General features: G+C 38.9%; 1 protein-coding gene across 10 annotated transcripts in view; it reads right to left on the bottom strand.

Moving 5' to 3' along the window:
- The window catches only part of PTPRK (protein tyrosine phosphatase receptor type K), a 408592-nt gene that overhangs the window by 163792 nt on the left and 219135 nt on the right, over window positions 1-25665 (bottom strand). For all 10 annotated transcript variants that reach the window (XM_061378250.1, XM_061378252.1, XM_061378253.1 and 7 more), the window contains exon 7: window positions 4021-4314. In XM_061378250.1, coding sequence (XP_061234234.1) covers window positions 4021-4314 — 294 coding nt within the window. The remainder of the gene's footprint in view (window positions 1-4020; window positions 4315-25665) is intronic.

Below are 25665 nucleotides of genomic sequence, written 5' to 3'. Positions count from 1 at the left end.
GGCAGAAGTTTCCTAAAATCAAGTCATTTTGAATAAAATTAAACCCACATAGGACTCTTTCTCCAACTGCTCTATAATTCTCCACGTTTTACTGAAGAAAAAAAAAAAAAGAACAAAATCATACCCTTACACTCAACTTCAGTAAAGCAGGAGCAAGCAATTCCACTGTGTACATATATTAAGCTCTGGACAGGCTGAACTATTGACCTCCTTTGGCACTAAAATATCAGTTAATCATAAAACTGAGCTGTAAGCTGTTACTCAGAAGCAGAAGCCAATATAAGAAAATAACTTCTAACTTACAGTTGATAAAGCAAGCTAAGTGGACAATTTTATATTACCACATATTTTCTACACTCTCCAGTCTCAGAAGATATGCTTAGAAGGACAACACACTCCAAAGCCACAGAAGCAGCCATAAAGAGTACTTCTGATTAAACCACTACCTTCTGCCTTTCATTTTGGTTTTAAAGTCCTTGAGAAGTCAATAATTTGAGCAATGACACCAGGCAAGAGTTGTAGTCATACTGAAATAAAGCTCAGGTGCCCCATGAGGACTGATGGAGAGGAAGGAGCTTTCAGCGTCAGCAGCTTGAAATTATTTGTATTTAACCACACACAGGCAGAAAGACCATGCCACACTCAGCACTGACTGAAGTTGTGCTTAGAAATGGAAATACAAAGCATACATCTGGCTATTAAGGAGAATTATATCAGAATATAATGTTTTGCTTCACATGCTTTAGTCTTTTAGTCTTAGAATTACTTAAAAGCTGTTTAAAAACACTCAGTGGTTTCATATAGTTGGCTGCTGAGCACTACCTTTAATTGCAGATTGGTAAAACAACATAAGTTTTCTAGCAAATGCTGTAACTCAGCTTCAGCGCAGGACACCTTACCTGGGAAATGCCAGGTACACAATTAGGCTGCCAGAGGACTTCTAAGTAGTGGAAGACTTCTCTTTATTAGAAAGCAGTTTTGCTTTGTGTTAGTGGAAACATTTACTAAATGAGTCACCAGACACTGGTTTTGCTATGAGGAAGACAGAAAATGATCTAAATACTTAATAATAAAAGCGCATGCCTGATACCAAGATAAGAACAATCATTGCTCAAATCTTTCAGAAGGAGGATATATCTCCGGCAAAGCACAGGCCAACTGATCAATAATATGTTATTAAGAAATGTCATGAAATTATAAATACTAAATGAGTTATGGAAAAAAATCATTTTGAATCTTTATTTGAAAACAATGCTAATATTTGCTTAGATATTAAATAAACGAAGAGCAGAATGATAAGCTATTCTTATTGATGTATCAGTGAGTTTGCTATTGCTGCTACTTGGAATGTAAACATTAAAAAACTCATCAGATCAATGTTTATTAATGTGTGGGTTTTAATCTGTATGAAGTGCAATCAAACTTCAAGCTGAAAATTCATTTATTTCCCACCATTCCTTTTGACACTGAGCAGATAATCAATTATAACTTGTTTCAGAATTTGAACTAATACGCACAAAACTCATGGAAAGACAAAATTGACAAAGAGCATTGACACAAAAGAGTGTCTGTCTGAAAAATAAGTGATCTTGTCAGAAACAAGAATTAGGAATAATTGAAGAATCTCCAGAAAGAAGATATTGCTGCAGAGATGTCATCTAATATAGCACAGTAAATCACCTGCCAGTCACTCGTACAATACCAGCCACAGCAGAGACTGCAGGGTGAGCTATTCCATTATTATCTTTATCTTTTCTTGTAAGTCTTCTCTTCAGAAGAAACTAATTTTTATGTACATAGTTTGCCTTTTATAAGCAAAATATAAATGAAAAAAGATATAAAAACATATATACATTCATATTGACTTCGGCTTGCAGTTATCTTTCAGAAACCCTGGGATAACACTGTGGAAAAGGACCTGCCTTCATTTTCCAGACAGGTGAGGAGGCAGCAGGGCAACTTCGTGCTCAACCTAGTGCCTTCCCTGACTCATCACTGGCGCTGAGCACAATCCTTTGGTCTCCACAAAGTCTTGCCGACTCACCTTTTTCTAATTGAAATTGATTAATAGTAACATTTATTTGCCTTCACTTTCATGGAATAAGAAGAACCAGTCTTGCCGCAAGATAACTATCTCAAAATGTTATTATTGTTAAAATAATGCTGGTCTGGAAGTTCAGATTTGTCAAGTATTTTTTTGGTGTGGCTCACTTCATAGTGGATTAAATTAAGTTGCAAATTTGTCTCAAGCCAGACTAGATTTTGGCACCTTATATGTGAAGGTCAGGTTAGAAACAACAATAAAATCACACCCACCATAACTATGTTTCCCTTAAGTGGCTTCTAAAACTATATCACATAAATCACAACTTCCTTTCTTTTCTGTTCCCAATCAAAAAGCTTTAGTTTGTCACAACCTGGGTAAATGAAATTATATTTTTTCAAGCACTGGGAAAAAGAACTTGAACATTTGGATTTTGCTAGTCTTAGCTCCGCCTTTTTAAAACAGAAGCTCTTTTCAAATTTCTGCTTTCTCCGAGCAATGCGTAAACCAATTCAGTAGAATAAAGCAATGCTTTAACTTAGATCACAACAACTGCCATCTTAACTGAGAAGGACACACGGACCTTTTTACTTTACAGGAAAGACAGACTAAATTATAAATAAGATCACAAATTCCAAAAAACACCTTCAGTTTAGTCTTGATCCAGCTGTGTCTCTGCTTCTGACAGTATTACACCCAATTCCAAAAAAGACTGCCTAGTACTGAGATTCATACCTACTGACCCTATTCACATGAAGTCCTGGCTTCTGATGCAAACCCTGACCCTATTCCTTGAGTAAACAAAATGAGTGGTCATCCATATTTAGATGACAACTTGAACAGTTGTCCTACTGAGGTCTGTCATGAAGTTGGGAGAAAACAGTTGATCTATATTTATTTTATATATGCGCACATATACATGACACTTGGAAATCTACAGCTGCAGCTCTTCTTATTACTTTAATGCAGCTTTGACTAGATGGTTATTAGCACTCTTTCCTAAATCCAGTTATAGTGCAAATTTTAAGGTACTGTCAGGCCCTAAAAATCATGAGATGGGGGGGGGAGGGGGGGGAACAAAAAAACCCCAACACCCACAATTTAATTTCTGCTTGTTTGCTTCCCAGTCTGATGTTCAAATCTACATTTATTTTTCCCCCTGCAAGTAGAAGATGTAGGTATTACCTTTCTTCTTATGAAAGCTGATATTAAAATAACTTCCTACAGTTTTAGAAGGAATACCATACAACACAAACTGGATGAGATTAACCTCCTATTGATCATGCAGGGGCACTCAAAAAAACATAGGAGGCAGCAGGATTTAGCAGGACATGATTGTAATGGTGATAGTCAAAATGGAGAAAAAAAGTCTACTCACATTTACAATTGTATTTTAGGAGTTAGTTTTTTAGTTGTATTTTAGTTCTTGGAGATTCTGTCAGGCCATGCATATCCTCTTGGAAAATGAAAAATTACTCAGAAGTACACTACATTTATTTTTTTGTGTTAATAAAATTCTGTTTCTTAAACAGATGTCTTTTCTCCCTTGCAAGTTCCTTCATGTGCAAGTTTACTTAAAATGTAAGTGAAAATACCCATACATATTCATATTTTCACTGAAAAAAACCCAAAATATTTTCATTGTGAAAAAAAAAAAAAACCAGACTGTTTGTCCATTCCTAGCAGGATGAGGTCTCCTTCCTTGCATGAGAAGAATAAAAATATTTTCTTAGCTTTCTAACATCCCACTTCTTAAGCTACCCTCCCAGGCTTAGCTAGCAGCAACCTAGACAGTGACCAGGCAAAGAAGGTGACAGAGCAAATCCTTACTGATGCAGAAACTTGTGGATCCTGGGGGTGCCAAAAGAACCCATCAAGTTCTGCTACAGGTTGGTTAAAGCCAACAAACCTGTCAACTAGTTAAATCATCACAGTTTTGTTTGTTTGTTTGTTTGTTTTTCCAAAGCAGCACTCACCAGCACATTTGGTCCTGGTGATGAGTGGTGGTCCCGGCTGCCCAGTCCCACCCTCTCCTGGTCTGGTGAGCAGGACCCGAATTTCATACTCAGTGTCGGGGTCCAGGTGCCACAGCTTGTAAGTCGGTGCATTGACAGCATGGGTTTCAGTCCAGGTCCCAGATGTCATTCGGTACTCCACTTCTTTCAGGATAATGGGTCCATCCCCAATGATTGAATTGGCATTCAGCTGAATGAGCAAGTATGTGGGCCCAACGCCCAACAGCTGTGGGGGTGCAATTGGCCGAGGCGGCTCTGTAGGGAGATAAAAAAGCCAGTGATAGAACAAAAGCTGTAAAACCCATTAAGAAAAGGGCTCTTTCCACAGAAAGTTATCATGTTTTGGTCAGCATCGATTTCAAAACTCAAACTCAAAATCACACTGACATCAGTGAAGAACAGCTGAGGAGAATTTCCACAGCTGGAAGTGAATGGTGCACCACTGGCACCTGCCCAATGCTATTTTCTCCATTTTAAAAAACTCAGCTAGGGACCACAAAATCCTATCTGACGGATATATTGCTAGCTCTTACCATTTTTTTCTGAAAAAAAAAAAAAAATCTGGGTTCATGCTCATTTATCTAATTTACTATGGCAATAACTTGAGATTTTCAGATATATAACTGATTTTCTTTTATTCACAGAAGCAACATATGTATTTTCCTTAAAGAAACAGTTGCAATAGTTGATACACTAGCTCTGCACAGGATAGTCTTAAAAATTAGTATCACTGCAGTTCATTTGAAACCCACCAGATGCAGGTAGGGTAAAAGATACAGATGCCTATTACAGGCACTCAGAATAGTAAGAACTGAGCAAAACTGGCAGGGAATGACAAAATACAGACATGTAGTAATGACATATAATATTTTGTTCTTCGGTAATTTACTACTGATTTAGAAACTTAAACAGTAGAATGTACGGTGCCTTTTGTCTTCCTCTGTTCTTATCATCATCTGACAGCCTAAATATTTCAACACAGCTGCAAAGTAAAAAGGTAACAACAGACCAAACAGGAAGGTGAGGTCTCCCTTACCTTGAAAAACGATTGTGTGGAGAATCAGCACATTGACTTAGTGTGATTTATTTTAAGAAACAAATCACAGGCAACATCTACTTTTCTAATAAAATGAATCCACTGATAAACACAGAAGGTTCATTTTCATTCCAGATGGCTCATATTTCAACTAATTTGTTTCAGTTAATTAGGCAACAATGCTAAATTCAATGCGCACAGGGGTTTCACACAGCAGCGATGCAGAACTAACAATGCAGCAACTCTAAGCAGGTAGAAGGGATCTGATGGCCCGTACACTAAAAATACATTTAAGCCCAGACCACAGGATTTCCCTAGAGTGAGGTCCTTTCTGATCACTGCTTCCACCACCTCTCTATGAAAAAGGAATTAAGATGCTGAGGCATTGAACATATTCTGCCTCTTGGGAATGACCTCTCCAGTGCCACAGACAGAGCCCATGGGGGGTGGGCAGAGTGATGATGGAGGGCCTTGCAGCAGGCCTCCAGACCTCCTCTGACATCCCACCCTCTCTGCATGGTGAAGGCTGGCTAACAACTCCCTGGTTCCACATGTCCAACAGCAAAGTTTCCCCTCCAGATGCCAGAGCTGGCTCCCAATAGTGCATTTACCAGCTCTATAAGCACCTGAGCTTCACATATTTTGGTAAAAAAAGTTTCTTGCAGATTTTTTCCTAGATTACCTGTCTCTCATGCAATTCAGTTTGGAGACTAGGATGCCACAGTGGCTGCAAGCAGAGCTGATTTTCTCCTCCCAGAGTGAAAAGGTAAATACTCTCAGGTGTACATACCCCAAAGCAGAAATAGGAGCAAAACTCTACAGAGTATCTCAATTAATTGTTAACATGTTTTTACCCATTTTTGCCAAGAAATACGCATATGAACTAACTTAGATCCCTACCTGCATCAAAGCTCAGAAATGCATCCAGCCTTAATAAGGGCCGTTTATTTGCTGTGGAACTAACACATTAAATGTCAAACTAATGAATTTTAAGGTCAGTGTATATTACGGCAGAAAACATAAATGTTGATGAGCATGATGCACTACTAAGTCTCAGTTATAAACCTCTAAAACATAAGGCTATGTTTAGAAGTATACACTTTGATTAAAAGCACGATTATCTCAAATAAAACCTCACATTAATGAGACTAATATACCATTGCATATTCAATTTTTATATTAAGAAGTAAAGCACATTCTTATATTAGCATATGCATTTTGGTTTTAAGCTCTTGAGGACAAGGAGACTTATTTATAAAGTCTCTCCCAGTTCCAATAAATTATGCATGAATTTTAATCAGTTAGCAAATGAACAAGTAATTGTTCTGCAGCATTATTAATATTCTTCATAATACAATACACTATCAGAACCAGAGTTGAGGTGCAACCAGAAATCCCAAAAGTACACTAAGTATCAACTGAAGCATGTAATCCCAATATACCAGGATAAACTTTTCTGATGCTACCCAATTAACTTTCTATTATTCTCATTCGTTATTTTATAACCACATCCATCTAATATTCCCCATTATAATTTGAAATCACATGACTTCTTTTTATATATACAGCAACCTGAATCTTTTGCAGTTTAAAAATCACCATTGATAACTAAAAGACAACACAAAGCCTTTACTGATGTGTCGTTTGCTATTCTCATATCAAATATCACACATATGAACAATACTTCTTTTCCAGGGCGTTCTTAAACACAATTTATATCCCTCAAAGAAGTAATGTTGCTGGCTTTCCACTCTAGGAATCTGGATCCAACTAGTAGTATATAATAGTACCAGTGTTCTGAGAAGACAGTCTGCCAAAAATGAAAAACCTCTTACATGCAGTCTGAGGGGAAAAAAAACAAAAAAAAAAAAAAAAAGAGAAGAAAAATAAAAAAAGGGAAGCGTGAAAGGGAGCCCCAAACAAAATCACCTCTATCCGAAGTTTGGTCTGGTTTATAAACAATATAACTCAATTTCAGCCAAGTAAAGTGACAGCTTTGGAGTTCAGAGCCTAGATCAGAGGTAGCATTGCAGGTAGCTGAGGCTCACCAATAACCCATCTCAGCAGCTTCCCTCCTGCCTGATCCTACCAAGGTACTCTGTCTGCTGATGACCACTACTCAAACATGTTTTATGGCTTTTTGTCACCCATACCCTGCATAGTGAGTTTCATTTCTTCCTTTGCTAAGCACAAATCTTACAATTCCTTTTCCAGTGTAACTAATTTAACTACTGACTCATTTTTCTCTATGTTTTTTTTTTTGCCACTGCTTAAAGGTGTTAAATCTGATGAAATTTCTTCTGGTATGCATGACCACTAACATCTCCAAAAGACTATATAAAAGGACCACTTCTACATCTGCAAGACATTACATTAAGAAAATTAAAGTATTTTCATGCACAGCGCTTTGCAGTATTTGGCCAGTTCTGGTTTTGACATAAAATGCCCACAGCTAAGTTAATAAAAAAATTAAGACTGACATTTCATCAGCACAAAGTTCCCATTCTGCTGAGCTACTAGCAGTACATTGCACTCACATCAGTATGTATATGACACTATATATTAAATGTACTGTGATATTTAGGCACCAATGACTAGAATAAGCATGCAGCATCAACCCCAGCTATAAGTCTTCCTACAGTTAAGCAGTTGTGTCATATTCTTAATATTAAATATTGGATGTAAATAATTGTGTCATAGACAGAAAAAAACAACCAGGAAAGGCCACTACTGTTATAAGTATAGTAACTAGTACACGTAAAACCTCCTATTTTCCCAAGGAACATGCATACTACGTTGTTTAGCACTATTCACCCAGCCTGGATGACAACAGTCATATGACAATTAGCCTTCAAAACTAAACAACTCCTGAATTTAAAAAGAAGGAAGGGTGTTTGTTAGTATCTTAGTGGTAATCGTACACAGTTAATGATCAGCTCAAAGCAAATTAAAAAAGACCTAAATACAAACGCAAAGCAAACCAGAATCCTACAAGTTGTTCCACTTGGGAGGAAAACCTGATACTAGATACATGAAGTCATGTTTTGCTGAGCATAAAATGTACCAGTCACAGAAGACTGTTGCCTTACTTACAGCAGAAGGATTTGGGAATGTGGGAGGAGAGCACTTGGTCACCACAAAGCCTGAACATGGAAGATAGGTGCATACCTTCATTCTCGTCAATCTCCATCCCACCTCATTTCCTCTTCTAGGGAAATTTCTTGCAAAGCTGTTTGAGTATGCCTGCACATCACTTGCAAGCACTCCGGACTGCCAGCTGAGATTCAGCGCCTGACCTATGGTGGCTGTACATAGTTACAGTACAACTTTTGTCATATGAAGCCCCCTGGGACCAGGGGCCCTAGGGAATGCAGTCTGAGGCACATAGGCCAAGAGGAAAACTCTTACTTGCCAGGAGCTAGACGTGTGCAGAAACACACTTGTGCTTCTGTGTTGGGCATCAGACTGCATACAGAGTTGTTGTGGCAAAGCTGCATCAGAAAACCTACGACATGGAGCCAGAAGAGCGTGGGGAAGCCATACAACAGCTAGCTATACTTCTTTGGTACTCTTCCTGTGCTGGAAGATTACATATGGCTCTAGGGACTCACGTGTTTTAAGAAAAACATTGAAAAACTGAAGAAGCAGGAACATTTGTTTAAAAGTTGGAGGAAATGCATGAGATTTAGCAGAAAGAACAAATACTAGCAGGGAAACCAAATTCTCTGTCTTCAAAAAGTTTAAATTCAAATATGGTATTAAGCCACAAATTTAACAATGAGAATAGTAACTGAAGAACAATAACTGGTATTACAGTAAGAAATTCTGCATTCTTTATCTGAGCTTTGCCAGTCAAGGCTGGATGCCTTCTTACAAATTATATCTTAGAGGAAAAAAACTGAAAATGGCAACAATATATATGGCTCCAAAGGAGGACAACTGAAACAAATTACATGCCTCTGAAGGTGGTCACAAAATGAGCTATGAAAAGTTTGAGGATAAAAACACCATAGAGACTTTCAGCACAAGCACTGGGTTCCTTTTATTTTTAGAAAAAAATCATTCCACATGTGGCATATCTTTAATATAAACCAGAAACATTTTCATCAGTTCTCCAAAATGGTTAGGAAGTACTGCTCTGCTAGGAAAAAGAAAAAATAAATCAGAATTTAAGACAAAAAGGTTTATTTTGGACTTGTGCCTGCCTGAAAGGACACCTGGCTGTCTTCTAAGCTGACAGCAGCCTGACAAGACCTGTCACCCTCAGTGCCAACAAAAGCTGTATTAACACAAACAGGGGGCTTTGCCAGGGAAGGGAGAAGCATTGCAGAAAGCAGTACTTGACTGATGAGAAATACCTCAATTCTGTTAAAAAAGCAGGTTAATGCAGAGTATTAAGGGATCCCAAGCTGAAAGCACAGATCTGAGGTACCACAAACTTTAAGAGTCACAGAAAGATTCTGCAGTTTATTTTTAAACTTCAAACAAGATCTCAAGTTTTCACTTTCTCTGCTTAACAGACTACACTCACAGCCCAGTCTGTCACCCTATATGTGCCATCTCTAGTGAGTAGTTTGGTCCTTAATGGTTTTGTTGTATAACACACAGAAGACAAATAAAAACCCAACAGCCTGTGTATCAAAGAGATTGCCCAAAACACTGAGGATAGTTTATTAGTATAAGCTGAGTACTCTGCAGGGCTTCTGAAAGAAAAAAAACCCCAACAACAAAACAACATACACTTCTAGCTTACACTTCACTTTTCTGCATTCTTAAAAGCATACCTATAGATGTAGTTTTCTCTGCGACCTAACCATTAGCTAAGATTTCACATGAGAAGTGTAATAAGTAAGAGTTACATTGGGGCAATTTTAACTAACCAATTCAATGATGTAAACACACACACATCCTTAAGTAGAACAATGCTTTTGTTATGGGCTCAGCTCATGGGATTCTTGCTTGCACACCATATAATGGTATTTCATTTTCTCACCTGGGCAGCCTGCATTATTCTTGTGGCAAAGGAGGAGAATAAGAGTAATCTTATCCTCATCCAGATGTACTATGCATCAGATTATTCCTGCCCAAGATGTGATGCATCTGAAAAATGACAGAATAAAGGAGCAGGTGCACAAGCAAGTCTTCAATTGTTGTAGGGTTGCTTGTGGAAAAGGAAGGGGTTGGCGTGAGAGGCAGCTGTCACAACAGCCTCTTTTGTTCCAAAAGGTTACACTTTTTAATACCACCATCCTGCTCCCTCAGTTGGGTAGAGTGTACTGGCTCGGCATGTACCAGCTAGGCATGAACCACCACCACCCAACCCATGCTTGGTCCTGTATCTCAGCTCCAGGTGAAAGATACCCAGGCATGGTGGTAGCCAAAACCAGTCTTGCACAGTAGGAGCAAAACTGCAGGCAGTGCATGTTGCAGAGGCTGCAGGAAGGCACAATTGCTTAAACCAGCTGTAACACACAAAATAACACACAAAGACTTCGGAGGAGCTTGAGAGTCACCTCTTCTACTCCAATGCCAAATGCTGGTTGCAGATTCATACAATAAAACCCCCACCAGCTTGCAAGACCTTTGAAATTCTCAAGGCTTGGCCATTCTTCAAGTTTATTTCCCTAAGCCATTGCTTGGCTTCTCTCTTTGTTCATAAACTTATTTACCATTTTTTCAATAAATTTTGTTTGTTTGCTTGTTTTCCCCAATGGTCGAACCCTTGTTCCTGTTCATCAAGTTTAACCCTTTTTAAAGGCTGCTTTATTTTTCTACATTGTTGTCTTCTTCCTGATAGAAAAGTTTATATTGCTCCCAGCTTTGCCTTCTTCAGGTAACTTGGAGGAAACATTTGTGGGTTATGGCTGTTAACATCTGGCCCTGAAAGTATACTGAAGATAAGGCAGCAAAATCCTTGTCAGCAAATAACTGACTTGAACATATTACACCATGTAATGATTTCACACATAGAAAACCATGTAGGAAATCGGTAGGTTTTAGTTAAGGGTTCCAAATAGCCATGAGCCTCCCTTTACAGTTTTTTCAAAAACAATGAAAAGCTAGTTCAGACTTATCTCAGCTGCCATCCCGTGATCATAAGTAATAGTGGTTGCTTGGAGAAACTCGCACAGCTTGTGATCTAGTATTCTGCCACAAAACTTTTTCTACAGCTTTTTTTATTTTCTTTTTCTTTTTAATGATACTTGTGCAGACCTAATTCCTGTGACTCCAAAAACATTCTCTCTGTGACTTTAAAAAACTGCTCAGTATCTGACACTAGTTGCTAGTCCCCAAGTTGAGACACAATACCTAGAAAAATGTTACATTTTAATTAAGAGAGTCAGTTGTCTGGAACAAAAGAACACATTCTAAGCAATAGCTTAGTGACCAGGTCATATAAAGTGAATCATCCAATTCACTTCAGAGGTTCTGCAAGACCATTTTCATTGCCTTTTATTACTTGGAATAAAAAACCTGAAAGAATGCATTTTAAACAAACATTCAAAATAAATATATGTAACATAGGGAGATTCGGGTTATTACCTAAAGAATCAGTTACTGGAGAAAAAAAACAGCAACAAAGAGAAACACCAATTTGAACAGTGAGCTCACAACGTTGGCTTAGGTAGCATACTGACATATTTCACCATAATATCACTTCTAATTCTGAGTCTGCAAACAGAGATCCTATGTCACAAGCTCACCTCAAACTACTGATTTGTCTTTGAGCACCTGCCTAATATATTAAGTTTGTGTGGTAAGTACAGTCTGCAAGCTCATGCAGCTAAAACATACGTAAGTGACACTGCAGTCACTGACCACTTGAAGTGCTGAAATAAGAATTATTTCAACAGTGAAAACTGCTAACTTCTGCATAGTGATTTTATATCCTATGCATCACTGTGGCATTTTATTCACCTTGAATTGAAACTCCACTGCATTCATTTTATTATGTTCCTTTAAATAAAAGGCACAGTGTGCCACTTCAGCATTGTCAGAGGAAACTGTAAACAAGGTTAAGCTCATGCCCAAATTACATGTAAAAAAAAGTCTTTCTAAAAATTGGAGCATGTCATCCCTCTACAGAATTTATGAGCAGAACACATCTATTTATTGAATGATGGTAGGGCATGCTACTCTGGGAATCAATTAGAAGAGTATGACATATTTTGTCAAAAAGATTGCATTGTGTTAAAGACATGTATGCAGTACACTCCTACAGGAAAAACGAATAAATGTAAGAAAAAGAGGTGCCTCTAATGAGAAGACATTCAAATAAAAAAAAAAAAATAATAGTATAATGACTCAGCTATAGAAACATCTCAGCAAAGACCTGATCACAATGATTTCATTATTCACAAGTATCAGTAATTCCCTTGAGATCTCAACATTGAGATTATTGTTGGAAAGAAATATTTCACCTGCTTCATTGTCAGGAACCAGCAGGTTAAGAACAAAATTGGATGCTTTCTTAAAAAACTGGTATTTCCTATGGAAGAATCACTCTTAAGTCTAAAGGCTTTGCAATAGGATATTTGACAATACTGCATTCTGCATGTACATCCACATGCTGTAAATGATGAAAAGAAATAAAACTAGAGATTAAGGAAAAAGTGTCCAAAGGACAAAATATTATCTTAGGGACTCCAGGATTTTTTTTACATAGTTACGCAATGGGAATATAATTTTCTTTTCCTTCCTGCTTCAAGTACATGGATTTATTTATTTTTCCTTTCAAGTTTGAACTGGCCCAATAAACTAAAATTGCAAAGAGTTTTGCATTGATGTTGTACCTGTTGATGCCGTAGTCACAATCACACTCAGTTTACTGCCTAAACAAACCAAGCACAAAAGCTTTCTCTTGGACAAATTGTACAGTGGCAAGTTTCTAATCAAACTCAAGTATTTCAAATATCCTGCAACAAAACTAGAACATTTCTGTAGAAGCCAGGGAGAAAAACTGAAAGAAAAAAGAAAACAATCACAGATTTATGCATTACTACCTGTACATTTCTATAAAACATGAAAGCTAAAACAACACATACCCACCCAGCACTCCTGAAGTTTGGTGAAAACCATCCATCTTTCCTGCATGAGGCTGTCCGTAACAACTAGGAATGACCTGCATGCAGCCAGCTGCGTTTCTTTGGTAATGCGGAGCTCTCTTCAACTGACAACATGGCTGTGACACCTGGGAGATATACACTTTCCTTTGCACCAACTGACTCTCCAGCTGGGGTGTCTTCCTGTTCTGGAAAACTCATCTTACTTTGGAAGTCATGTTATACCTGGCCAGGACTAATCCAAATTTTTATCATCAGCTTTCCTGCATGCCTTTTAAGTTACACAGAAAAATGTTTCACAGGCTGTTGGGACAGTATCATGGCTAAGCTGAATTCAAAACTCTGTCATGCTCTTTAAGTCCAATGGTACACACTGCTGCATCAGAAGGGTACTGAAATACCTGTAGCTGAGAGAAATGGTTGGCATGGCTTCAGCTTCCAAGCATTTACAGTTTTATTTAATAATAATTACAGAAACTTGAAACATTTAACTGGTGAGTCATGCGCATCTCACCTTCCCAGCCCTCCCCATCCTCTGTAATATACCAGCTCACCTGGCACCTGAGACACTATTAATATTCCAGAACTGCTCACTGTCATGCAGCACCAGTGCAGGTTTTAAAATTAACAGCCAAGCACCTGCAAGCTATTTGCACACCTACAGGGCTACATGCCAAGTCACTTGCTGCTCCTATCCCACCACCTTGCACTGTTCTCCCTCAGCTTTACCTGCCCAGCAGCACCCTGGAATTCACCTAGGCAGCCCCAATTCCTCCTTCTGTGTCTATTTCTTTCACTTATTATTAAGGCAAGGCCCTTTCAAATGCACAGGAGACAGAGACGAAGTTGAAACATTACCCTTAAGACTGGCAGGACATCCAGCAACGCCTGTAGAACAGGATAAATGTCTCCTTCTCCAAAGTTCTTCCTCAGGTATCCCATTTCATTGAAGTTAAAAGCTTTCTGACAGTATTTCTATACTACCATCTGTCCTGGGTTCAGCAGCAGCAGTCATTTTTCTCTTTCTCAGTAGCTGGTGCAGTGCTGTGCTTTTGACTTTCAGCCTGAGAACAGTGCTGATAACATTGATGTTTTTAGTTGTTGCTCAGCAATGTTTACTCTGACTAAGGACTTTCTGAGTCTCATGCTCTGCCAGGGAGGAGGGGAAGCCAGAAGGAAGCAGAGACAGGACACCTGACCCAAACTAGACAAAGAGGTATTCCATACCACAGCACGTCATGCCCAGTATGTAAACTGGGGGCAGTTACCCGGAAGGGCTTGATCACTGCTAAGGTTAGGCTGGGTATTGGTCGGCAGGTGGTGAGCAGTTGTATTCTCTTCCCTTGTTATTTTCCTTATCATTATTATTATTGGTGGTAGCAGTAGAGGTTTGTGTTATACCTTAGTTACTGGACTGTTCTTATCTCAACCCGTGGGAGTCACAATCTTTAGATTCTCATCCCCACCCTCCAGAAGCGCGGTGAGGAAGAAAACAGGGGAGTGAGTGAGCGGCTGCGTGGTTCTGGGTTGCCGTCTGGGCTTAAACCATGACACCATCAAAGGGAAAATGGATACAATTTAGTATATGAGTTACACATTCATGATTATCTAGAGATTTGGTGTGTGCTCAGACTATTTAAGTCTATGGGGAAAATAACAGAATCCAGAACTTCTGAGCAAAATTGTTTTTTGAGGGACTGTCTCCTTGCTCAAATCTCTCTATTTCTATTCATAACCTTTTCCAAGACACATTTAATGTTCCCACCAGCAATACCTTCACATTTTTATTACAGCATGCCCAACTATTTCTTGCCAAAAGTGCCAGAAGGCAGCCCATTGGAATGACAAATAAGAGGCTAATCTTGGGAGGCACTGAAACACTTCTCTCAATATATGCAGTGAACAAACAGAAACCAAAATGGAAACCCACTTGGTTAATTTTTGCACCACAGTCTTACATCACAGATGTGAATTACGCATCACCTAACGTCTACCGGAAAGGAGAACCCTGCTCCTCCACTTCCCATTATCAGTGTCACTTGCAGTGGCACGCATCTACTCTACATCCAAGGCAGTTTTCATTTAGAACTGATCTTGGTGGGGGCGTACATGGAGGTTTCCTACCTTCATGGGTCCCTGAAGTGGCTCTCAGTGGCTTCAGACAGGAGTCACTGCACAGAAGCAGAAGCATAAGTCCAGGTTCTTGACAGAGAGGAAAAGGGAGGGCAAGGATTGAGACTGCCCTTCAGCAGGGACTGGGCACTGCATCTGTTTTGCTTTACCATGAAACCACCTTCAGAAAAGGGCAGGGGTGATAGGGGTAGCCAAAAGGAACCAACATTCTTTCCACAACGCCTTGCCTGATGGCAAGAAATACCTACAAAATTAAGGGAATAGGTAACAAAGCAGCTGCCTACTTTCTTACTGCTGAATGGATTTTAACAGTGATGAAAAACCTGGAAGGACTTTAAAAAACAACAACAAAACCATGAACAAAAATCCTCACACTTCTTCTCCAAGCTAGTAATAATTATGATATTGTTATTATGTTTTATTATGTTACATATTTCTTCAAAGGAATGAACAGAACATAATGATTTCTTAAGAGTTTCGACAATGCAGTGTTGTAAAGTGGAAATGGAATAGCAAATGGGGATGAGATTCTTACGTAGTCAGTGAAGAGGGGTGACCATTTCATTTATATTAAAATATCATATTCATATCATCACTCCTGAGAGTTCACATTGATTTAAGGGCCTTTTTTTTTAGCTGGTGCAACAAAAATGGGAAATGAGAATATCTGCCTTTGTGAGAAAGCAGCACACTAGACAAATGGAAAATAGGGTAACTTTTGGCCCTAAAAAGCATTTAGACTAGTTTTACGAGGGTATTTTCGTAGTCTACTTTTCAGGTAGAGCTGTTTTGCTGGAGTTTGAAAATGTGTATATTCTCAAGTATGACAGCGTTGCTATGAAGAGGGTGTTCTTGTAATTAAATTGACGCTCAGAGCATTGAATTCTAAATTCACTACAGGGCACAAAAGCATAGACAGCTTAAAAAAAAAAAAGAAAAGAGTATGTGCATAAGATGATTTGGATTACAAAATACCTTCTGAGGAATAGTTTATAAAAGCTTTTTAGAAGTTGATAATACCCTACTATCTTCGTTGTGTTGCAACAAAGATTTGAAATATCAATATGACAAAAAAACCTACCAAACATTTGCTCTGGAACTGCAACTCCCTAAGTACAGTGACAGACTCTAAATTTTGCATCTTATTTCTATTGACAAACGTTTGCTTTTCTGTAGTAATATTTATGCGATTAGTGTGACTGCTTAAACTGAGAAAAATTTGACTAGGAAGCCTTCTTGTCTCAAGAGAAACAGACCCATTCAAGTGCAACCTAACTCAACAATCAATCAAAGCCAGCTCAAGTGTCTGTAGATCTACAGCACAACTAATCCACAGTGCTTGATGCTCAGTCATTAGCAATTAAGAGCTAACCATACCTTAAGATACAGTTGCATACCATATCTATACCACTCATCTGAGAGTCAGAAGCTCTTCCACTCAGGTTTGTAGAAATGTTCCCTCACAACAGATGGACAACAGGATGGCAGATCACTGAGGAGGCTTGCCTTTGAAATCCAGTCAGCACTGGGTGGGAGGATAGGGCAACACTGTTGTTAAATACTGTGCTTGTCACCTAAAGAGTACCACCCCTAACAACCCTCCAGATCTGCCTGTTTATGTCAAGACATCTGCCTATTTACGACTAGGTTTCAGTAAAGGGCAACACTGGTGACTGAAATCAGGGAATATCCTGATATGGGAAACAGCTTGAGTAGGGAAGGGATCTTCATGTTGGAAAAGAGATGATCTAGGGGCAATATTGTGACAGAGCTGTTTAAAAATCACACACCAGAAATATGTTAGGATTCATTAATCTTCGCCTTTTTCAAAATAGCAACCGTAGGTCATCAAGTGAAGCTAGCAGAAGGCAGGCTAAGACAGACAGACTGACAGAAAGAAAGGGGTCTTCATGACAAAAAAAGGTAGAAGTGTCATTGCCAAATGATGTTGTGGGCAAATGAAGGTTACCCTACATTGATCAGACAACCACCAGGATCAGCACCACCGTTGAAAGGAATCAGATGCTGAGAGGGTGAGGGGAAATGTCACATATGCTTGTTAAGCAATTTCCCCTCCCAAGAAGTCCTCCACTGGCCGCTGCTTAAGAATCCTGATTTAGCTGGCTCCTTTGTTGGAACACGTGTGCCTGTCCCTTGTTGCGCTCTTGTATTCTGTTAATTTCTCTCTACTTAAGTTCCGGAACTTTGACATTGAATGGCTAAACTGAAGAGAGGACTACCAATTATGGGGTAAAATAAATGATAATTTTAATACGCTGCCCTAACTCAGGCAACTGAGCTGATTCCCACCTTATCACAGCTTTATACCGAAAATGAAATTTGTTTCTACAATAGTCAAAAGAAAAAAAATCATTCTTTCTGCTACCTTATTTTAATCACTGTTATCTTATTATTTTTTTGATGAAAAAAACTGAAAATGTTCAGCTTCTTATTCTACTACTGCATGTTTTAATTCTTGAAAATGATGCTAATAACATCTTTCAGGCTGAACTAGCACACTGAAAGTTTAGTAACTAGTGTTGTGTATTCATGTAAGAAAGGCAAACAAAATCAATAGTGCTACACAAATAATGAGGTCAGAAGAAACTAGTAGGGCAGAAATTGGATGGTACAGCTTTCCTTTCCAAATAAAAGATCCACTGCTAATAATATAGTTTATAATATAGTTTATAATAATATACGCCATTATGGAGATCGCTACCTTCAAAGATTACACAAATAAACTATGTTATTTATTAAATTCAGATTGCCTGTGCACATAGGCGTTTTCTCTAAGGCTGTGTTTCCTCGTTCTGCATGTTGAACCAAGCTGTTAAGAGCACATTACAATAGTACTGGTTGACAAAAAAAAATCAAATTGTCACGATATTACCAGTTAAACAAATAGTAATAGTGCCTTAAGAAACCCTTAGATTTTACATAAGCATTGGTAACAAAAGCATGCAACCATGGGGAAAAAATGTTGCACAATTTTATCAGCAAGTTCTGTTGGCATCAATACATAAAGCTAGTAGCACTTTTTCAGGAGTTTTAAATATCACTTTTCATGAAGAGAAGTGAAATCATGACACTTCCTGACAGATTCCAAAGTTCTGCCTCAAACTTCTGAGGTGTGAGCATTCTTTGAAGGACTTGTTTGTTTGTTTGCTTTTAAATAATTGCAAGCACCAGGAAACCACCCTTGTGGGACTTGCTACTCTTTTGATAAATGTGATTTCACAAAAAAAAAAAAAACATGAACAGTTCTGTCAGCTCAATCAGAGGGCTGGTAAATCTGCCCCACTGAACTCTATTTAGGTTTCTACCTCTGGATCCAAATAATTATCTTGCCTGCTTTTAAGAAAGCTATTGCCTATCATTCACCTTCCTTACCCACCCTATAATGGGAAAGACAAACTGGGCTTATAGGAACATTCAAAATAGGTACACATACCTTTTCCCCTAGCATAAGAAGACACAACACAGCATTCTGACATTTAAAAAAAAAAAAGAATCCCCTAAACCTTTCCCTTTTTATTTAAAATAGTTTCTCTTTTCAAAATTCACTGGAGTTTTACTTCAAGAAGTTAAATGGTTTGGCCACTGAACTGAGAAGTCAGGGATCATCTAGATGTGCATCTCTAAGCTCTCCCCACTGACATGCTGGCACAGCCTCTTTTCCTAGCTTCTGAGCATGTTTCTGGATACAAATCCTTCTGCTTAGTGCCTGCATCCAGCTAGTGAAAATTCAGGGGCTTGGCGACCCCCAAGCACAAAGCTAATTCTGGCTTTTTCTCCAGTCCTCAAACGATCCTTTTCTCAGGGCCACACAAGTGCAGGAAACCCATTTTATTGTTAACTTCAGTTGAAGCCGAGAATATAGAGGTACCACAAATCAATCTCTCACACACATATTTTATACCTTCCTCAGTGAAGAGGCTTAGAAATTGAAAACAGAGCAACTCCACATAAAGGAAAGTCTTCATTCTTCTAGAGCGGGAAATCAGCTAGGTTGGGATTGGGGTTTTGTGAAGGAGGAGAAGGCGGCGGTGTGCATGGAGCAAAACACTCAATACAAGTTGAAGGGGTTAAGATAAAAAATTTGAACAATTAATCCTAATTCAGTGAATAGCTGCAATAAAAAAACATTTACAGTAGCATTTCCAAAATTATGCTTTGGCTTTTCAGCCTCCTTGCATGTGAGCATTAGATAGTAACGTGGGGCACTGAGAGCATATTTCAGGACTGTGTCTATAGAGAAGTGGCTTATTCTGATTTAGTCAATCTCTCAGCATAAGGACATTCCAAAACCATACTTATCTGACTGAACTGGGACAATGATTTGATCAGACACTTCCCATTTCCCAGTACATCTCCGTACTCTACAGGTTCAGGGATTCTTAGAAGAGTTGCTTATCATGTTTTCCAGAGGAAAAAAGAAACACCTAGCAGCTGTAATATTATTGACTGAATGTTGGATGAAGAGACAAACACAGGCTTCAATCCACCTTGGTGAGTGCCCTCTACATAAAACCACAAATACTCCCAACTCACCTCCCCTTTCAGGGTATGAAAGGCTGCATGGCCACACTCCCTTCTCATTTTACAATGAATGATCAAGTTTCTTTTTTTCTCATGCTTGAACAAAAAGCACTTGGTTTTAAAATAAAAACTACTCTGCAGTGAGCTAAATTAGTATAAGCTAAACAACTGAAAAAAAAAAAGAGATTTTCTGTTACTTAACATAATACAGATGTAGTATGAGCAGCATAATTATGTTGTACCTGCACTAAGTCATCCCACATACATAATATCTTATGAAAAACTTTCTCCCATCCCATTGCTCCTTTAATGTACAAGGGAAAATAAAGAGTGAAGATAAACAAAGTCAGCAAGTAAAATAGCATGTTGGAACTCTTAACTCCTCCTCTTACCGCATGCCAATCCATGAGTATTGCTGGGGCTTACAACTGTTAAATACCTTAAAAGAAGATAAAATTACTGTGGAGCAATGGTTATTCTCACGAGGGCCTGCACAACCCAGGATTAGAGCCGAGTGAGACAGCCTTGAACTCTTTCTGACTCAGCTGAGCCGAGGAGGCCTGGAGTCGAACAAATGTAAGCAGAACGCTGAAACAGGAGCTTGCTGGCCACAAGGAATGCGCCGCTTATCACAAGGCATGCACCCTGCTGTTGCAGAGATATGCGTGTAAAACTTAGCTTAGCCAATAGCAATGTATAGACAGGCGCGTGAACAGTTGTTGGGGACCAATGATAGCTTTGCTTTAGGAGCGTGGCTTATTTAGAATCCTATATAAACACTGTGTATGCAAACAATAAAGGAGAACAATCATACTCATATTGAGGTTGCGTCATTACTCCGGGCCCAACTCCCACTCCGACAAATTACCACTTGTCTATGCAGCCTTTCCTGTCAAGCCAAAATGTTATGCCCTGCTGCCTGCCTTTGTTTCACAATCAGTATAAACAGTTCCCCCACTGGTAAGTATTCTAACCCTGTGGTGTTTATACTTTCTTTAGCCTGAATTATTTATCATTTCTTTCTCTACAATATATAAAAGAAAAAAGAGGAAATGGAAGGGGGCCAGTAATATTGCTGAAGCTCAACATACCCTTTGAAAACACTAAAATGACCTAGATATTTTCCCTTTTATACGTTGTCTAAATTTTCTCAAGTTATTATGTAAGTGCTTTTTTTCATGCCCTATGTCATTTACACCATATATTAACTGTTTATAAAAAATATCAAAACAACCCACTTGACATTCCATCTAAGTGTCTTTAGCAGCACTTTCCTCATCCAGGTTCATAATGCTTCGCTCTTCAGTATACTACTTTTGCCTTTGTATTTTACTCTTTCTTCTCTGAATTAGTAACACCTAACAGTGCTCTCTGGTTGCCTTTCTCCTTTTAAATGTCTTTTTGAGAAACATGAATCACTTCTAATATTGGAATCAGCCACTTTTTCTTCAGTAGAAGTATATTTTTCATTTAAACTCAACAAATCATTGGACAAGAGTGCATTTTTTCCCTAGTTTTGTGAGGGTTTTTTTCCTTTTTTTTTTTTTTTCCTTTTTAAGACTTTATTGTAGGTAAAAAAATTCAAATACACTTTACAGTAGTGCAATGATGGGTGTACAGTTGTTTATCTTATTACTGATTTAACTACTACTGGTACAACAACTACACAGGTGTTTGTTTTTCCACACTTTAATTATATACAAATAGTACTAGTGTACTTCATTAGGATACCATAGAAAAGCCACTCCAAGTGTTATTGTGTTTATGTTTTTGGATGTTATTATTAGTATGCATAACCTGAATTGGACATTGAGACATTTTGCTTACTTTCCATCACCTTCCTTTTCCTTTTTTACTTCCTCTTCTTTTTGGTAGATTTTCTCCTTTTCCATGCCAAGTCCAATTGTTCTTTTTCTTAACAACCCTAAGATGAGGTTTACTGCAGTTTTTTCTATTCAGTGCTATTACATTAAGACACATCATTCTGGTATCTAGTTATCTCCTCTACTATGACAAGATAATGTGGGCTTGAGGGAACGTACTAGTATCTCCTGTCAGCCCCCTCCTGTTACATCAACTCCTCTAAGGGCATGTTCATACAAGGAAGCTGCTACAGAAAAAATCCCAAGACAACGGGTGTTTATCTCAGGAACCATTCCACACCACATTTCCCTGTAGGCACAAAGATTTTTGCAGTACAGTGTAATGCACTTTCAAAACAGACTGAAGATGCTGTTTCACATTATAGCTAAGCCAACCTAAAATAACCAAATCACCGTGGAGAGTGAACTACCACCTATACTCTGGTCTTTCCATCTTTTCCAGACCACTGGTTCTAGTATTAGAAAGCTACCATGACATAAAAATACCCACTTCTTTCTACAGTGTCTATTTTTTGTCAGTTTAGCTATTAGTCAGCTCACTGCAGAGCGGGGCAAGTACAGTTCTGGTAGAAAAGTAGCAGGAATAGCACACTGTTGGGAGTGCGAGAAGGAAAAGAGAAATAGAGCCACACCTTTTGGTGCACCTGCTGTATCATCGGACACTGTTCCACATATACAGCCCTTGAAAAAGCCCTACATATACACTTCAGAAGGGGTCAAACAAACAAACAAACGATTCATGTATGAACCTGTTCACGAGGCACAGAATCAGTCAAAAACAGATGATGAAAAAAATTCCATCACAGATTAGGAAGCTTCATTAATTACGGCAGCGTGGACATGCATCTTTCAGGAATTGGGTTGAAACCAGATCAAACAATGACCTTTGGTTTCAGCTCCTTACTGAGACAAAGACCCTTTGGAAGATCTCCTCTGTACCCAGATCCTGAGAGTCAAAACAGGATTCTTGTCATCAAATGATCTCTTCAATGACTCCCTCTCAATTGTTTAAAATTCCAGAATCCTGTGAGTTTTTTAATCCCCCACAGGAATCCTGTGAGTTCTGCTGAGCAGGTGATAAATCCCAGCAAATTTCAATATGGAAACCTCAGGTGGCAAACCCCTGGAAGTCAGTTGCAGAACTGGAAGTGCAAAAAGTGCAAGGACACTGAACTGACACTCACAGGAAACAGACTGTAGGTACCTGGTCCATTAATATCTGTTAATTGCCTGAGAGCTCAAGTTAGTTTCATTTGCTTCCACTTGGCATCTGCTTAGTCAGTTGGCCAGAAGGCTGTCTTCTTGCTGAAACATAGTTTATCTTAATTATCAGAAGTCCTAATGGTGCAAATGTCTTAGGGGACAGTCTCCTTAATAAGGTGACAGTCTGTGCATACCATCTACTGTTTGGCACACACTTCCCCCTGTCCTCCCCACCTCACCTCCTTTCTTTTATTTTTTCCATATGTAAGCAATAACAGCTCTACAAAACACTCAGCTTCAAAGCAAGAATACTCTCCTCCTTTCGTTGCATATTTTTAACAAATTATTTGTCCCAGCCTGGAAGCACTGACGTATGATTAAATCCCTATTTTGGGGTTTGTTTATACATAAAGGATGACAAAATTTGGTCAAAACAAAACATGAATTAAACTGCACTTATCTGTCCGCAGCTAAAGAAAGTTGCTTGGTGAACTTGAATCAGCCGCTTGGTGTGGCCTGAAAAAAAAGCCAATCTGTATGCTTTCTCAACCAATACTTTAACCTTTCACATTATTCAAAGAATAGGCTAAAGCTGCTCCTGAAACAACTCAAAGTAAATCAGGAGGATCACTTGGTTTCTAATTGTGAAAATGTCACTGATAACAAGTGTAACTTGGAGGGAAAAGAGATGTCACTCCGGCACAATTCCTTCTGTTGCAAAGTCCACATACTTAGAGGTCAAGTACTGGAGGTGTTCCCAGGAAAATTAAAACTCATTAAATATTTCTTTAGGCAGCCATGTTGAATGAAAAATGCAAGAGGAAGGTCAAACAGATTCCTGAACAGCATTAATAAATGGCAGAAGTGAAAGAACTTAAGCAGCAAAAAGAGAAAAATGAAAAGGTGGAGGCAGGTTCTCACATAAAACAAAGGCAAATCTCAGGAAAGAAGTCTGTAAGCCTAAAGTCAAAATATATGTTCAACATGCCTGCAGCCAGCCAGAAAGTTGACATGGTCCAATCTTTTTCCTGAAGTATTCAACTATATTGCTTTTACAAAGCCTTGTAGAAAGAGTTACTCTTTCTAGTAAAAGAGACATTTTAACCACCTTTCAATAACCTCTTTGCCATTTACTGGTGCATTCAATCTGACAGCATTTTCTAGCAACCAGCAGGTAGGGCACAAAAAGATGGAGGAGTTGAATCACATTGCACAAAGTCCAACAGAAGGTCTATTGGTGCAAAACTGGAAAAAATATAAAAAGAGGCAGTGGCAGAAGTGAGGACTAAAGCATGCCATACTTGTGAGAACTAGCAGAGAAGGGTATTAATGGCAACCCATGAACATACGTTACATCACTGTTAACTTGCTGAAGGAGAGCCAACACAAGGAGTGAAGAGGCATGAGAAAACTCGTGAGGCAAGTCCCTCCCCTGCAGAACTAGAAATGAGATGCTGAATTAATATGATGCCAACCAAAAATTAGCAGCAAAGCTGATTCAGTTGCACTTTCTTGGGTGGAAGCTTGGTTTGAGAGGACGACAAGCGGGACTCTGCGGGTAGCAATGAGTTGGCAGAGTCATCACAGGAGTAAGATTTGAGTCCCTTGCTTCAAGTACCAGACTAAAGCTGTTCCTGGAACAGCAGGAAGAGAAGCATCTTTGCAGAAACACTGATACCAAGTTTGAAGCATGGGTTTTTTCCCCCAGAGTTGTCTACTTCACCAACTTCTTTGAACATATGCCATGTCTCACATAAGTAAAAGCAAAATGGAGGATAAACATCACAGAAAAGGACTCTGGCTTATCCAGTATGAAAATGCTAAGCTCCATTGATTTCACCTAAGCTGCTTTAACTTATTCAAGAGCTGAGCAAGAGTTGTTGCTTCCGCCATTATTATACTTGGAAAAACTGTGCTGGGTTTCCTCACTCTTTTTGTCTTCAGACACCGCAGAGAACAGAACTTGGTCCGAGGGCAACTTCTGGTCTGCAGATCAACCTTAGACTAATTGAGGGCATCTGGGGGGTGATCTGCAAGAGATGCTATTTTACTTTTGCCTGTATTCTGAACTCATGTATTTCCCCTTGCCATGTGGCCGGAGCAGACTAGACTAGAAAGAGGCAAAAAGACACCGAAACTAAAGGATGTTTCTGGCTGGCTTTCAACGGGGAAACTTATACTGTAAGATGACACAAGTTTTCAGCTACAGGAACATGAGAGATCTCTTCTCTTCAGTCCCCTGAGCTGACCAAGAGCTATGCTGCGTATGTCCAAAGGAAGAAACTGTGCCACAACCCCACATATTAACAAAAAACAACCAAGACCCACCCTAAAACTGTACCCTGGAAGTGGTACAAAGCACAACACAAAGCAGTGCTGCTTCACAGACTGCTGGACAGCTGCTCCTTTATATCCCCAAGAAAGAGAAGAGGAAAATATTCACACGGCAGGCAATGCAACCCATAGATCACAATTGATCACACTGACTGTATCTTTTGTTTTCCTCTAGAACATGCAATCCACCCAGTCCAAGACAAGTGAAAAGTCAAAGAACAAATCATTAGTCAAGACATTTTCAACTGCTGTCAACACATTTCAAAGTCAGAGTGAAGAACAAAGCATTAAAAATCATGAGACTACAATCTCAGTTTTTAAGCCAAAGGAAAACATTTGGTTTATGCATATCTCCCTTCAGAAGCAGTAGCCTTCACATCTCCAGTTATTAAAAAACACAACTTATGATACC

This window comes from Neopsephotus bourkii, unplaced genomic scaffold (genome assembly GCF_033783945.1).
Source record: "Neopsephotus bourkii isolate Nb327-2 ecotype Australia unplaced genomic scaffold, CSIRO-AGI_Nbou_v1 NB_1765, whole genome shotgun sequence".
NCBI lineage: Eukaryota > Metazoa > Chordata > Aves > Psittaciformes > Psittacidae > Neopsephotus > Neopsephotus bourkii.
The sequence above is the reverse complement of the archived record's forward strand: the minus strand, read 5'-3'. Positions and strand labels throughout refer to the sequence as shown.